The 17,080-nt window shown below is 21.0% G+C and overlaps 1 protein-coding gene across 12 annotated transcripts in view; it reads left to right on the forward strand.

Annotated features, from left to right (window-relative positions):
* The window catches only part of LOC129614490 (neurexin-1), a 298,435-nt gene extending 283,361 nt beyond the window's left edge, over positions 1-15,074 (forward strand). For 4 of the 12 annotated variants that reach the window (XM_055529101.1, XM_055529110.1, XM_055529102.1 and 1 more), the window contains one exon: positions 1,033-2,434. In XM_055529101.1, coding sequence (XP_055385076.1) covers positions 1,033-2,153 — 1,121 coding nt within the window. In that variant the 3' untranslated portion in view covers positions 2,154-2,434. Of the gene's footprint in view, positions 1-928; positions 2,447-9,289; positions 9,494-9,634 lie in introns of those variants that run through there. The other 8 variants (XM_055529106.1, XM_055529109.1, XM_055529112.1 and 5 more) reach the window with 7 other exon arrangements.
* Positions 15,075-17,080: the final 2,006 nt, after the last annotated feature.

The following is a 17,080-nucleotide window of genomic DNA, read 5'->3' on the forward strand; positions in this document are numbered from 1 at the left end:
ATATTCTATAGTACACATCATTAGACTGTAAATTTTTATTAAAAAAGGAAATAAAACTGCTTTTTTTTTTTAATTTAGTTAATTGTGTGTATTTAAAATAGCTTTTGTAGTTTTTTTTAATTATAAATTATATGCTGCTTTTTCAACGTTAGATAGTTATATAAATATTTTAATATTATTGCAGTATATTGAAAAATATTAATTATGTATAAAAAAATTATGAAACAAATTCATGATTTAAATAAAACCGTAATGCATTTTTTTTTTATAAATCTTGTAAGTATTACCTCGTTTTTATAATGCTACATATAGACCATATTTCAAATAACTCCTGAGTTATAATGTAAAAATTTAAAATATTATTATTGTCAACAATCGGGAATACGGAAAATTCACACTGCATATTATGACTACTTTACGTCATTGATGCACGCTAAACGCCAATTTTATGTTGCGAGCAAACTATTAAAGTTACTTTTTAAAATACATTCAAAAATTCTATATTGAGTGAAAGGCAAAAGCAAATTGTTCGTTTTCTATTTCCATCTCTTTTTTTTTACCATTTTACCATCATCATTTCATTACATAATATTTAAATGTTTTTTTAATATTATCTTTTCATTTTGATTACCGTTATTATTGTAAACCGCTTATTGATCTTTCATCCTCCTTTGATTTATCGATTCGATTCGATTTGATTATTTTTTTTTCTTTTGCTAACATTTTTTACTAATTTGCATTAATTTTTCATATTAATTTCTCATAAAATTAATCCGAATTTATTTTAATTTTTTTTTTTTTCGTTAATGATAATTGACTTATTTTCGAATATTTTGTTAAATTGTTGAAATTGGCTTTCAAAAACAAAAAAAACTAAACATTACTTTCGGTAAATCTAATATTAAATTTTTTTTTAAACAAATCTTAGTTTATCTTAATAATAATATCCTTCCCACCATATATATCCCTATCATTATTTCATACATCATGCACTGTGTCTTTTATCGGCTCGATTCTTTTACTTTCATTTAGAAACATCAGATCAAACGTCATCTTCGTCATCATCTTCATCGTCCTCATCGTCATCGCCAACAACAACCGATATTGTTTCATCTGTTGGCGGCGCTGGTGGTAGTGGTAGCGGGCGATTTACAACATCGACAACTGAACAGCAGACTACATCAATAATAACAAGAACTGAACCAGAAACATCTTCAACTTCTTCTCATGACACAACGGTTCCAATTACAACAACTGGTCGATTTTCACCGCCATCATCTTCATCGTCGTCAACATCATCTTCGACACCATATTACACAACAAGTAGCGGTTCACAAACATCAATATTTACAACGACACAACAACAACAACAACATCATTATGTTACAGAACATGAAACCACTCAATATGAAACACCGGGAATAACAACAGGGGAAAGGGAGCATGAGCCACGTCAGCCTACTACAGAGTTTGAAATACCAGAACCTGAGAGAGAACCCGAATTACCGCTAACACAGCCTCCACAAGTCTATTACCCCATACACAATAATCCTATAATAAAAGGACCACCATATGGAGATCCCAATTTCAATCCAAATGAAAGAACATATCCTGGAAATAAACAAAGAAAACCACCTAGAATAAATTCTATTGAAGAGGAGCGCACCGCAATGATCATAGGAATTGTAGCCGGTATTTTAATAGCTGTTGTCTTAGTTATATTATTAGTATTGTTCCTGAAATCAAATGGCGATCGGTATAAAGATGGTGAAAAAGCACCTGGATATGGAAGTCATGGTCAGAGTGCAGCACTATTAGGTAATACTAGTACAAACGGTTCTTATCATCATGGTGGAAGTATTAGTAATCAACATCATCAACAACAATCTAGACAATTATCAAATGGAAGTGGTACTGGTGCATACGGCAGTAATGCTAACAGCGGTGCTGGCACTGGTAGTGGTATAACCAGTGCTGTAAGTGGTACTGGTGCTGCTCTTAGCGGCACTGCCTATGGAGCATCAGGTTCAGCTATGATGGCGTCTGGTATGGGTTTAAATGGTTCAATGAATGGTAGTGATAGGCAACCAGGTTTAGTACAACCGCGAGCAAAAAAACGTGATTCAAAAGATGTTAAAGAGTGGTACGTGTAAATAAAACTTTAGTTTAATTGCTAGGTAAAAATTAAAGGAAAAAAAAAGATAAAAACAAAAAAAAATGAAGTTGTAAAGTTATTATTAATATTTTCAATTGTTTATTTTAAATTTGATTTTTGTTATATAATTTATAAATTAAACTAAAATTAGTTGTTTAGAATTAAAAATTAAACAATAGATCAAAAAGAATTTTTAAAAATCTTAAAATTAATTCATAATTAAGTGTAAATTTGCATAATTAAGCTAGATAAACCAAAGAAAGTTATTATTTGATAAAAAATGAATTGCAATAATTAAATTTTAATTTAAGTACAGTTAAGTTAAGTATAACATTAAGTAAAATTAAAAGAAAATTAATTTTAGTTATGATAAAATTAAAAAAAAAAAAAAATAGAGAAAACCAAAACAATTTAAACAATGAAAATCCGTCGAAAATCCTATTAAACTTAGAAATTTTCTCTTAAAATGTAAAATGAAAATTAATTCTCCAACCACATTTGCTTTAAAAATTTAAAAATTTGTTTGGAAAAAAATATTAGAAAGACTTCATTCTTGAATTTTTCGTTGTCATGAATAATTTCAAAAATAGTCAAATAGTAAAATCAAAAATTTTTTTTTTTATTAAAAAATTTTCTTTCATTAATTTTCCGAAAAATCTTCTAACAGTCTGTTTTTTCCTTTTTTGAATTTTCTAATTTTAAACGAACTAGACAAAACAAAAATGTAAAAATTATTAAGCCAAAGACGGAATTTTAACTCCATAATCCTGAAACTCTTTAGAGAGTTTTCTTTAGTGATAACACAATGGTATATACACAAATACATACCAACATTAATATTAAATTACATACATACATATGTTATGTGTATCTGCAAGTGAAATATTACTACATTAACAAATATTAATAATTTCCTTGTGTTATTTCAAAACATAAAAAAAAAATTCATGAAAAAAATGTGGTGCTGTAAATTTTAGTCCCTATATAAAATATACATATGTATATATAAATCCGTATTCATATAGATATACATATATATATAAATATATGCATGAGTATGTATATAATTGTATATATGTATGTTATTATATATATGTATATTATAGTTATTAAATAATTAATTTTAAAATTGCACTGTAAATTATTATGAAATTATTAAATTTAATGAAAACAAAAGAAAAGACACAATTATTATTAATTAATTAATATTTATAATTAAAATATAATTATGTAGAATCAATAATAAGAAAATTTAATAATTTAGTAAATTTATATATTCCAAAAATATTTAATTTTTCTTTTTGTATTTTTTTTTTATTAAAAATAAGGCAAAATTTTGAAAATGCTAAAGCTTAAATTCAATTTTATTTAAAAAAATAAAATATTTTTAATTAATTTTCATTTTTTTATAATATAAAAATTTTTTTATAAAAGTGATAACAACTGAATTACAAGTATACATACATAATTACATATTATATTATTTTTATAACCTTCCAAAAATTATTAATAATCTTATATAAAAAATGGTAAATGAAAATACGACAAAAGTAGAAGAGTAGAAAACCTTTTCTTTCACTAATTTTTCATTTTATTCAAATACAATAAAATTGGAAATATTTCCATTTTTACAGAAAATCGCATTTTAATAGGGCTTTTGCATAAAATTCCACAACCTTACTTTAATTAAGCAAGAAATTTCTAGAAACTTTCAAATTAAAAAATTAAAAGCATTAGACATACATAAAGTTTCCAACATTGTTTCCTACATTTTCTATAAATTTTAAATTGGATATATGTACATTCGAACTAAATTTTTGAAAATAACCTTGTGTTTAAATCAATTATTACTATGCAGCTTAATTTAGGAATTTAATCTCATAAATTGTACTTTTCTCTTACATGTAACAAAATCTTAGTCCTGTTGCATGAGTTAAATAATCATACATAAATCTGATTATAAAATTTTACTCCTTGAGAAATCACGATAAAATTTGATGAAAATTTCATTACAATAAAAATCTCATATCTATTTATTAAAACCAAGTAAAAAATAAAGAAAAGGGGATGTTAATAGTAAGTTTTTCTTTCTTTCATCTCTAAAAAAAGAGTGAGATTAATAAAGTTATAAATTGTGTATGATAAAGAAAAAAAAAAGAATGAATAAGTAAATTTAAATTAAAAACTATTAGGAGGCAAATAATTATAAGACAGAAATATTATTATAAGGCAGAAAAATCTTTACAAAAGAAACAAAAAATAGTTAATTGAATAATATGTGAGCGCATAAAAATTAAGAACCAATTTTTTTAAGAACCAAACAGGAAAAAATATTAATTAATGAGAATCAAATTAAACATATCATTGTTAAATCAGCAATTTTTTTTCTTTTTTTTTTTTGTAATAATTTTTATACGCGTTTATTATAATATATATACAATTTAAAATAAATAATATTAATTAAAATATATATACATTTACATAATATACATTTTACATGTTTTTTAGCATAATTAAATATTAATTAAAAAAAAAGGCAAAAAAAAAAAAAAACAAAATTTTCAATATCGTTTTTATTTATTTTATAAGCTTTATAATACTTATATAACAATGAATGAAATATTTTATTAAAGTAAATTAATATACAATCATTCATACATATTATATACGAAAACATTTTTAATTAAAATACAAAGACTTCATTTTTTCAACAATAAATTTATTTTATATTTTTTTGGCTTAAGATTGCAATAAAATTAAACAATACATAATAATTATAATAGAATTAACATTGAATTTATATAAAATTGTAATGAAATTATCATTAAGATTCAGAGTATAATAGAAATGAATAAAAGCAAACCAAAAAAAAAAACCCAAAGAATTATAAACGTTATATTAATATTGTCAGTTGTTATAACTTTTATAAAATAAATTTTATAATTATACATATTTCAGCAAAAAAAAACCAAACACGATAATACAAAAACAAACAAAAACAATTTTTATTGATATTAAAAATTTCTAAGCGTATTTGAGCGTAAAAAAAAGCATCTCTTTGAAAAATGTTTACATCAATATTGCATATTATTAGGATTAAAAAATACAAAAAAAAAACCAATAAAAACATAAAAAAAAAGTGAAGTAAATTTTAGAAAAAGTAAAAGGAATAAACAAAAAATCATATCAAATTTTATAAATAATATTAATACACACATACATATACATATATCAATAAAATATATATACATGTGTACACAAACGTATAAGTATAAATCTATAATGTCCTTTGTAAACTACTATAAATACTTTAAATCAATTCTTTATTCATTATGTAATTAATAATTAAAACAAAAAACTTTTTAGATTAAAAAAGCAAAAAAAAAGAAAAAATTAAACAAAAAAAAAGACAAAAAACGTTCACTTCTTTCCTAAAACGTATAACATTAATATTTCAGTGTATATTTTTAATATAAAAGAAAAGTGTCTGTTGCATTTTTTTATATTTCAATGTAAAAAATTTTTCTATTATGTAATTATACGTTAAATTTTTTTGTTTCGTTAAATTTTTCTACGTATTATGTATCAAAACTAATCAAAAACTAAAAAGAAAACCTGATAAGGCAGAATAGAAAATTAAAAAAAAAAATAAAAATGTGTTCGACTTCATTAACTTTCCTTTACAAAATGCATAAAATAATGAAAATATTACTCAATTTATGCGTATGTTAAAAAAAAAAGAATAGAATTGCAAATTTTTAAAATCTGCATTGTTATTGCATGCTATGAAAACTAAAACAAACATAATATATATAATTATATATATATATTATAAAAAATATACCTATATACATAAAACAAAAGTCCAGGAATCCAAAGACTCATTTCAATATTCCGATGCATATTTGCTTACTTTTGTGAATTTTTTATTATGTTTTTTTGATTTTTTTTTTCTTAAAATTTTGTTTAGTTTAAATTTAATTTGATGTGCTGTGCCGTTAAACAAATATTCATATTTGTGAATGTGCTGCTCATGAGCACGTAGACATAAATGTGTACCGTTCTAAAATTCTTAATTAAATTTATATTAAAATAAAATAGGAATTTGCATAATTTTTTTTATTTTTCTTCTAAATAACCTTATTTAAATTCAATTATTTTTAATTTATTATGCAATTTCTTCTTAATCTAATTCGTAATTGATTATAGTTTTTTTTTATTTTTAATTAGTAATTCTTTTTAATACTCGAAATATTACAAGTTTTTTTAAAACTCATATGAAAGTTAAGTATGAGAGATTTTCAAAAGTATGTTTTCTAGAGTCTTGTATTGTTATTGTGCGATAAATGCACAAGCTACCAACAATTATTAAAAAATTTATTTCTCATGCATAAACATTTTAAAAAAATTGATGAAAGTAAGCGAATTTCTTTCTTTTTGTGTACATTAAGAATAAATATAAAAATAAAACTTCAAAATAATTTCCTATAAACTAATTTCTCATTAATGTACATTTTTGTTTTTTTTTTTTCAATAGAATATTATTTAATATTATAACAGGAGTAAAGAAATAAAAAGAGTTTTCCCGAATTTTTGATAAAGCTTCGTGTCACACTGTAAATAAGAAAATCAGAAAATTTAATAAAGAAGAAATTATAGTTTTATTTTTACAGCATCTTTAATTTTAACAAATTAGTTAATTAAATTAATTTTAAAAGCAAATGTAAAAAATGATATAATTATTAATGTTCACACAAAATAGAGAGCTTTATCAAACATTAATGAATAAAAAAGAAAAATTATAAAAAAAAAACAAAAATGTGAATGGATTTAGTAATATACAGGAATGATTAATATTTAAAACTATACACACAGTTTACATAAATATTATGTAAACTCGAAAAAAAAATATGTAGATAAAATTATATAGTGGAATTATTGCAATCATGTGCATTTTTATATTATATAATATAATAATTATGATAATAAAATTATATATGTGTTTAAATTCAAATATAGATAAATTTTGTACAAAAAAAGAAATATGTATATCATAAAAGAACAATTTAGTTATTAGAACAAAAAAATAATATAAAATATATTAATTATTTTTTTTCTGTGTATTATTTTTACCTAAATTTTTCATAATTCAAATATTAAAAATAAATAAATTTGTAGAGAAAATATTCAATAATTTTAACTAATTTACTGTTTGAAAATAGCTTATATTTTTTTATAACTTAAAAAAAATATATTGTGTAATTTGTATATTTTTGTTTTCTTAACTAATTATCAAATAATATTTAAATTTTTGTTCATTTTACACATTTATTTTATTATTCAAATTAATAATATCAAAATTTTTTAGAAAAATAAATTAATTTTATTAAACAAATTAATATTATATATACAATATTATAGTATAATAGATTATATATTATAATCCACTACAAAAATAGAGATAAAGAAAACGAAACGCAACATCATATAAAAATAATAGTGTAAAACATACAAAAAATCAACAAAAATAACAAAATTAAAGCATAATATTATAAAAACAAAAAAACAATAGTAATTTTTATAGAAGAAAAAAACAATGATATTGACAATAAAACAACTCAAATATAAAAAGTAGCAAATTGTACTCTATAAAATATTAAATGCAGAAAACAATGTAAAATTCAAATATTCTAGGAGACATTCATGAAAAAAAAGAAACACAATTTAGAATATTTAAAAAATATAGAAGAAAAAACACGATAAGATAAAATAACTGTTGTAATATAAAAAAAAATGTATTTAGAATAAAAATATAGCAAAACAAAAAAAAATCTTGTAGAATTCAAAAAAAAAAACTTACACTATTTCGCTTTCAGTTTTTATTCAATTATAAATTGCATATGATGGTATATTATTAGTATCATAGAGTAAATATTATATACCTAAATCAAATATTACATACATATACATAAAATATATTTAAATGTGAAAAAAAATTATAAATCCAAAAATTCAATATAGCTGAAATACTCTGACAAAATTTTCAATTTGAAAAAGATTTATGTAAAAAAAAAATAACAAAATTGCTAGTAGCTATAAAAATCTTTATTTAAACAAAAGTAAAAAATTTCGAAGTAAAACCAAATTTAATAATGTGTATAAGAAAAACTAAATAAAGAATTAAATTCATAAATTTCAGTATTATATACAAATTTAACTAAGATGCTAATAATATTAAAAAAAAAACGAAAATCATAAAAATCTAAAAATAAAAATGACTATATATATATATATATACAAAAAATTGTAATCACTAACGTACTAACTATAAATTTAATATTATGGATTGAACACTAAAACCATTTATAGAAAAAGTGAAAATACTCAATTTTTTAGTTAATTAATATTGAATAGTTAAAATTAATGAAAACCCATCTGTTTATTTTAATAATTAAATTATATAATTTTCATATTTACATTATATTTTTTGGGAATAAATGCAAATAGAATAAATTCAATTAAATATTTAATAAAAATGAACAAAAGTAAAATTTGAAATTTCTTTAACAGGTTCCTTTATATATCCAGCAAATAAGAAATGAAAAATAAGAATTTTAAACTTTGTATACGTTTCATTGTTTATGTTTAGAATAACCTACATAATAATATATGTTTAATTTAGAATTATTATATGGGCATATTTTAGTATTTATCATTAAAACTTTATATTGTCCTTATAAAAAAATATAAGATAAACCTTACATTTCCCTTCGCAACAAATATCAAAAAAACAAAAAAACAAAAATAAAACTGACAAGCCAGCCATATTTATTATTGGTTTCATATATGATTATGTTTTTTTTATGTATTTTTGTTAAAGAAAAACATAATATTAGTTTAATCATATATTTTATACAACTGTACGTTTAAAAAACATCATTTCGTTCTTTTTTTTACTTTCTGTGTTTTACAAAAAAAAAAAAAATACGTTTTCTCTGTAGTTAGTATTAAATTTTAACTTTCTTATTATTTTTTTAATCTATCTATTTTATTTTGTTTTTCTTTCGATTTTTTGAAATTCTAAAAAAAAAAAACCGAATTTAAAATCTTTAGTTTATTTTATTTATTTTTCAGATACGAGTATAAGCTCTACTATAACTACAGATTCTGTAACTACTACTGTAATTGATATAACTACTACTACTACTACTACTACTAATTCTACTAGTACAGATAGTAGCGAAACTTCTTTTATGAATATTACAAATTCTTCTAGTATTCTTCTTTCTTCTTCTTCTAGTACTACCACTTCTAGTACAACAACTACTGCCTATGCAGGTTGCATATTGCATTAAAATAATATTTTTTTGAAAAAAATATTAAAACAATAAAAAAAGAAAATTTAATTATTAAATTTTTATTTTTTTTTTGTTTTTTTTTTTTTTTTTGTTTTTCTCTCTCTTTGAAACTATATTTCAGGTTTATTAATACTAATTACACTTAATATTATTGATAATATTATTAAAAAGTTATAGAAACAAATTTATAAGTATTAAAAATTTTTAAATATATTTTTATTATAAAATTTGTTAAATTATTCTCTTGTTGCAGAACTACCTATATATATAGCTACATAATACAAAATATATATAATTATTTTAATTATTTTTAATATTAAATAAAAAATTTTATTATTATAATGATAAAATTATTTAAAAAATAAAATACAAATTCAATTTTACTGCGATCTTTTATTGAAATGAATTTCTTTTTGAAGCTACTTACTTTATGTAGAGATTAAAAAAAAAAAAAACAAAAGTAATAACAAAAAAAACAATCAGAATAGGTAATTATACAATTCAGTTCAATTCTAATTATTAATAGTATTATATAAATTTCATTATTTTTCATATTTTAAAATTTTATGCTAATTTATTGGTAGTATTTAGTTGAATTTCGATACATTTAAAATTATATAAATAGTATATAGTACGTAAAATTTGTTGTCTATAAATATATTACAAAATAGTAGTCTATGAAATCCAAAATGTGGCGGTAAACAAAAGTGTGGTATGGTTTTCAAACAGTTTCATTACCTCAGTTTCATTCCTTATTTATAAAGGAAACGAAACATAAAATTTAAATTTATGTTATAAAAAATTTTGAATGACCGTCACAAATTAGGGTCGTCCCTCAAAAAATTGATAATTTACACTGAACTTTTACTATGGCTAAAACTATAGCTACTGTAATAACTTTTCTGATTACCCAACTTTACTACTGCGCTACCACATTAAGTGTTGAATTCTAGAAAATAACATTATACTACTATCAATTAGAGAATAATCGCGTTCATATGATAAACATAATATTATAACATAAATGATAATAAAGGTGATGTTATAAAAACATTTCAGAATGTTGTAAAATCGGACGAGACTGTAAATGTAATAATCAACATTTATTTATTTTAATTGCAAACCTAATTTCATATAAACGACAGAATTATGTTTCGAAAATTTGCGGTACATAGATCTGATCGTACTCCAAAGTTATATTTCCCGAACGGGAAGAAATTGAGAGTGTATCACACATTCTTATAACGCAATTTTTAATTGAAAGTCAATTTTTAGTTGAAAGAATTTTGTTCGTGTTTCGAATCTTGTTTTTTTCTAAAATCTATATAAAAATTTAGTCACGATTCATAAAAAGCTTCTTTTAAATGTTCAGTCGATATTTTGGGAAAGAGCTCCAAAATTAATAGAAAAATAGTTATTGAAAAATGACAATATAAATTATTTAAAAGTGAATGAAAATCAAGATACACAAATAGACTGCAAATTTCGTGTCATTGTTTGCGTTTTTCTAAGAGTTTGAACACAATTCTTGTAATAATGTTCTATTTTTGTTTGCTATTCTAAGAGTTCCTGTTTAATTGATTTAATAATTATTTTTATCGTATTTGTTTCCGAAATAGGACAAAAATAATTGCCATTTCTAACGAATTTTCTTAATTTTTAAAAATTAATTTTAATAAATAATAAATTCAAATTTGTTAAAGTAATAAATACTTGATGCTCTCCTTAATACTTTTACAGACATAATTCATTTTGGAATATATTTAGGAATTTGTTTAGAATTTGATCAGACAATTTTATTAAATACTGTTTTAATAACCTTTTCATAATTCCTAAAAAATAAGATTAAATATTTACTAGAACTATTTATTATGTACTTACAATCAAGATCTTACAACATAAATGCATTTTGTCTCAAAGGACCTTTTTTTAAAAATTTCAAATTTTACTTTTGATAAGAATAGTAATAATTTCATAGTTTTTTACTTTTTTTTATAAATTTTAAATATTTCTTTTTTTATTTTCTCTACAATTTTCATGCAACGTTTACATATCTACGTATAAACAAAAAACTAACAAGCATTTATACGTTCTTACTCGTACATTTAAATTCTAAAATCGTTTTTCTAATTTTTGTCATTTTCTTAGTTAATTAAGCCCGTCAAAATATTTTTAAATTTTTTTTTATAAAACTTTTTGTTTTTGATAATCTTCAAAATTTTATTAAAATATTAGAAATAGATACATTATATAAAAAATCCAAAATCCAGCACAAACGTTATTTTTCAAAAACATTAGAAAAAAATCAAAAAAAAAAGAAAATTCTTTTTAAATTATATAAAATAATATTTAAAGAAATTTACTTAACTGCACCTTTTGAAAATTCTTTTATTCATCTTTATCAAATTTTTACAAAAAACCAAAATAAAATTACTAAAGAAAGAAAAAAAAGTAAATTCATTATTTATTTGTTTCTATACTAAAATCATGTGAATAACCACACTGTATCCTAAGGTAGCGAAGAACTGATATAAAATAAATAATATTCTAATCAAAAAAGGTTAATCATAAATTACATAACACAATAATAAATGTAATAAATACCTACTAGTACTAGTTGTTTTCGACTCTAGAATAATCAAATTTTCTTCAGTTAAATCCTTAACGTACTTGCTCTGTACTTATTTTCCGTTATTTCGACAAGGTTAAATTTATGTTTTTAGAATATTAAACCGTTTTCACAAAGGCAAAAAATTGTAAATTGTATCTTCAGTTTGCTTTTGTATATGTATCGTTATTCCGTTTTACATGTTGGAAGAAATGTAAAAATTTTTTGAATCATTAAAAGTGAATCTCAAATTCGTAAAATCATAACAGTAAATTTTGTCGAAAAATGTATACCTTTTTAAGTATAACTTTTCTGGTTTCCATTCTTTTTTTTCAATTGAGAAATTCTTCTGTTTTCTATATCTTAACTATATATATTTATTCTTTTATATATTACTCGTATTACAATTATACATAAAAGTAATTAAAATAAATTAACTGCTGCTAACAACTTCGGTAGAGGTAACCCTTTCTGTTAAATCGAAAAGCAATTTTTAACTTAAAAGCCTTTCAATTCAATTTCATGATAATATTGTAATATAATTACATATTTATATACGTTACGTATGAACAAATTGATTATTCTAGTGACAAAAAAAAGGACGTAAAACTAAACATATTAAAAGCCTTTATTAATATAAAATATTAGAAAAAAATCAAGTATTTTAACCCAGAATTTATTTTTATTTATGTAGATATAATTTAAATTTTTTTATTTATTTAATTAAAAAAAAAAACAATTTTATAAAATAAATTTTTATTACCTTTCTTTCCCTCTTTCTTTCTCTCACTTACGAATATTTTTTAAAATCATTTCATGCTGTCATATAAAACGGATGAGTTTGCATGTCGCTGTAAAACCTCAAAATGAGCGACCAATCTATATCTATTTTGTATAAAGAACGTTTAGAATAAAAATAACTTTATCTTAAGAATTGGAACCAGTAGTCAATAAAAATAAAAATATATAAAAACAAAATATTGGAACAAAATTATAAATTAAATATAATAAAAACCAAAATGTATTTAGTAAAAAAATGTAAAATAAACATAAATTAAAAACCAATATTAAAAAAAAATGTAAACAATCTTTGGATGATATGGACAAAATTCGAATAAATATTTTATTATAATAACATTAACTAAACATGCAACATAAACGAAAAAGACCGCGAACACAGCCATAGACATAACATAATATAAAACATAATTAATATTAACATATACATAAATAATACATTCATTATAATAACATTAATGCATTCATATACAATATGTTTTTTGAATGAACAGGAACAAGAGAATTAAAATTTGTGAATAAACTAACAACAAAACAAAAATATATATAATACGCGATTGACTGATGACCGTTTAATACTCGAATTAAAATATACAAGAATATAAAAAAAATATGAATAAAAAAATTAAATACTTAGAAAACAAATTACTAAATATTTAAAAGAGCATAAAAAATAAAATCAGTTATCCAAAAAAAAAAACTATTTAAGGTTCAAAAACCAATTTAGCTTAGAAAAAATAATTTTTTTTTGTTTTCCAGTTTATTTTACCTTAAAATAAATAATAAAATGCAAAAAAAAAAGTGAAAAATTAAATTAAACCCAAAAAAAAGAATAAATAAATAAAAAGCTAGTAATGGTAAATAAAATAAAAGGAATGTATAGAGAAACTAATAAAAATGTTGTTATATAATGAATTAGAAATTGTAAATATATGAAATAAAAAGAAAAACAGAAAAATATATAAGAAAACAGAATATGTATAAGTATTTCAAGTGTATTATATTTAATTTAAATACTAATATATATATATATATATATATATATATACATGACGACTATATTGAAATAATCATGTACATTGAAAATCTTTTTTCTTTAATTTAATAAAATAAATTTTAGGCTGTTCTATTTTAATATTTTAATTTATTAAATTCGAATTAAATTATTTCTACTAATTATACTATAATTATTAAAACTATATAGTATTTGCAGTATTTATTTTATATTAAATTAAACAATATTTTATTTATTTATTGAACTTATATTTTTATACATTTTGGTATAATTTATTATACCAAAAGTATTATAACGTACATACGCGGTTATTTTTAAATAATAATCAAAAAACTATAAAATCATAGCATATGCATTAAAAGCTACTGATATAATATGTCACAAGTAGAAGAAATGTTATATATTTTTCAAACAATTTGACCTATAAAGGAAACGGAAGACCGGAAGCCAAAAACTTAATATTTAAGCTTCATGTTCGCCCATGATCTTAATACAATTTGTCCTATTTTTAACAAAAAGCAACTATTTTTATATGTATGTATGTATGTCATTTTCTTGAAATTTATTTGAGTATTTATTTATATTGAAAATATTTAATGATTACTAGATAAGTCTGACTACACAAAATATTTTCAAGTTTTTCTTCTAAAATTGACAAAGTACTTTATATAATTTAAATACTAAAAATAAATATAATTTCGATTATAGGTTGCAATCAAAAATTATTATGTATTATAAAAATGTTTTTGAAGCAATATTAATTTTTATATAAGAATCAAAATGGAAAAAGATATGAAAAAATTTTCGAAAAATTTATATACAACGAATTTTTTTAAAATAAATAACCTTATCCAAAATAACGGGAATTATTAACAATTTTAATTAAAAATTTAAAGAACGTGCAAATTAATATTTTTTTAATTTTTTTTTTGTTTTGTCAAAAGAACTAATTTCTAGATTTTATTTCTATGATTCTAAATTTCATCTCATTATTTTTTATATATCTCAAACTTATTTCGTATATTTTAATTATGTACATGATTACATAATATCAATTTATGTATATATATTGTATACAAAGCTTATATTCACTATATTTATGACAAAAAAAACATAAAGGAATCAATTAGGAAATGACTAGGAATGCTACAAATACAAAAAAAAAAGAAAGAATAAACTCAAAAAATTCTCATACTCGTAAAAAAATCCCTATTAAATTCATTACACTACATAATAATTATAAATATATACATATATATATATACATAATACAAAAATACATTTATAAATATAATAAATTAAGAAAAAGTAAAATCCAAAAAAAAATTAATATATTATATATTATATAAATAAATAAATAAATTTACATTATATACATACATAAAATATATTATATTATAATTCTAGTGCAAAAATTGGAATAATTAGCTTTCGATTAGATATTTCTAATATTTTGTTTAAAAATTAAGCTAAAAAAATATACATATATTACATATAAACATTTGTTTCACTAATTTTTGAAATTATATTTTAAATTATTGTTTTTCAATTTTAGTTCATACATAAGTTTGTTAATATTAAGGATACAAGAAAAAAAAAGAAAAAAAGAAATAAAAAAAAAGAAACCATAAAATTAAATTAGAGTGTTAAAATTAATATAAAATTATAATAAAGAACAAAAAAAAAAAAATAAATGAATTATAAAAAAAAGAAAAAAAAAATGCTTTTTGTTGTATAATTAAGAATTGTATTATTTTTATGTTAAATAAATTGAATTGAACTGAATTTTTTTGCTTTATTACTAAAATTATTACCGTAAATATCTACTTCCATTTTAACTCAAATCTCTCATATGCTAACCCTGAACTAAGTATACATAAATTAAAATCCCTGAGCTTTAAATTGAGCGGATTTTAACGAAAGGCTGAACTTGTTATTAGAGCAATTTGTTTTTAGAGCAATTTGTTAGTGTGATTTTCGAAATTCTCTTATTATTAACATTTTTGATTCATTTTAATACAAAACGGTGGAATTCTTTATTTTGTTTACCCCAATAAACTTCAAAAAATATTTTGTATGTAAAAATGTAATATCTATAGTATGTTGTTTAATGTCAACATTTTTTCTTTAGGCAATAAAATTACATATGATAATAAATTTAAGACATACAAAGGAAACTGATCATCACATGGACGACCGCAATGTGTGTTGTCTAGTTTAGTCAAAGTTCTGTTTAAGATTATCGAAATGCTTTTTAAACACTTTTTTTTTTTTAATTTTATTGACGCTAGTAAGTTTTTAGTAAACGTACCAAGAAAAATGTAAAATGAACAGTTCGCCAGTTAGTTTCGAAACTCAAAAATTAAATTTCAAGAAATCCCATCAATTGATTCTAATTGACGTTTTATGATAAAAAAATTAAAATCTGTGCTCACTTCGGTTGCCGAGGCCTGACACATCTGAAAAGTTGATTAATCCGTGGGATAGCCAAAAAAACCCACACACAGACTGACAGACAGACAGATGGACCTGTCCCCCTAAAAATAGTTTGTTTATGCTTCTCTATCATGAGGAAGTCGTTCCCACTCAACACTCAACATCCGAAATTTGGTGCCATCACATCACCTCCCTTTTTGTATGTAATGCGATCGGTAATAAACTTCATAAATAAATAAAGAGTTCGAGAGAGATTTTTGAATTAAAAAAACTAAAATTTACGAATATACTCGTATATATTTCGAAATGCTGAGTAATCTTATATAGTATATTAAAAATAGTTTGCATTAAACAAGAATTCGTCTATGAGAAGAGATAGAGATGTTTGCTATATGACTGACACTTGTGGAAATGTAGTATATTGTTACTTTGAGGATCATTGGTGCGGTTCGAATTTATAATTTGGGGTTGGTTTTTAATTTTTTTAATAGATAATAGCAATCAATATAATATTATAATCAAGTTTTTAATCATTATTAACAATACTATAATGTTGTAACAAAGTTTTAATAATATTCTAATCAATTATTTTTTTTATTTTGTTTAATTGAACTTTTCATTAATCTTATACATTATACTTAAAATAATAACATTCCTGTTTTGTGCCAACATTGCAAATTTATTAAAAGCAATAGTTGACCTTTAATTAA

Source organism: Condylostylus longicornis, unplaced genomic scaffold (genome assembly GCF_029603195.1).
Source record: "Condylostylus longicornis isolate FDR11 unplaced genomic scaffold, ASM2960319v2 ptg000110l, whole genome shotgun sequence".
In the NCBI taxonomy this organism is placed as follows: domain Eukaryota; kingdom Metazoa; phylum Arthropoda; class Insecta; order Diptera; family Dolichopodidae; genus Condylostylus; species Condylostylus longicornis.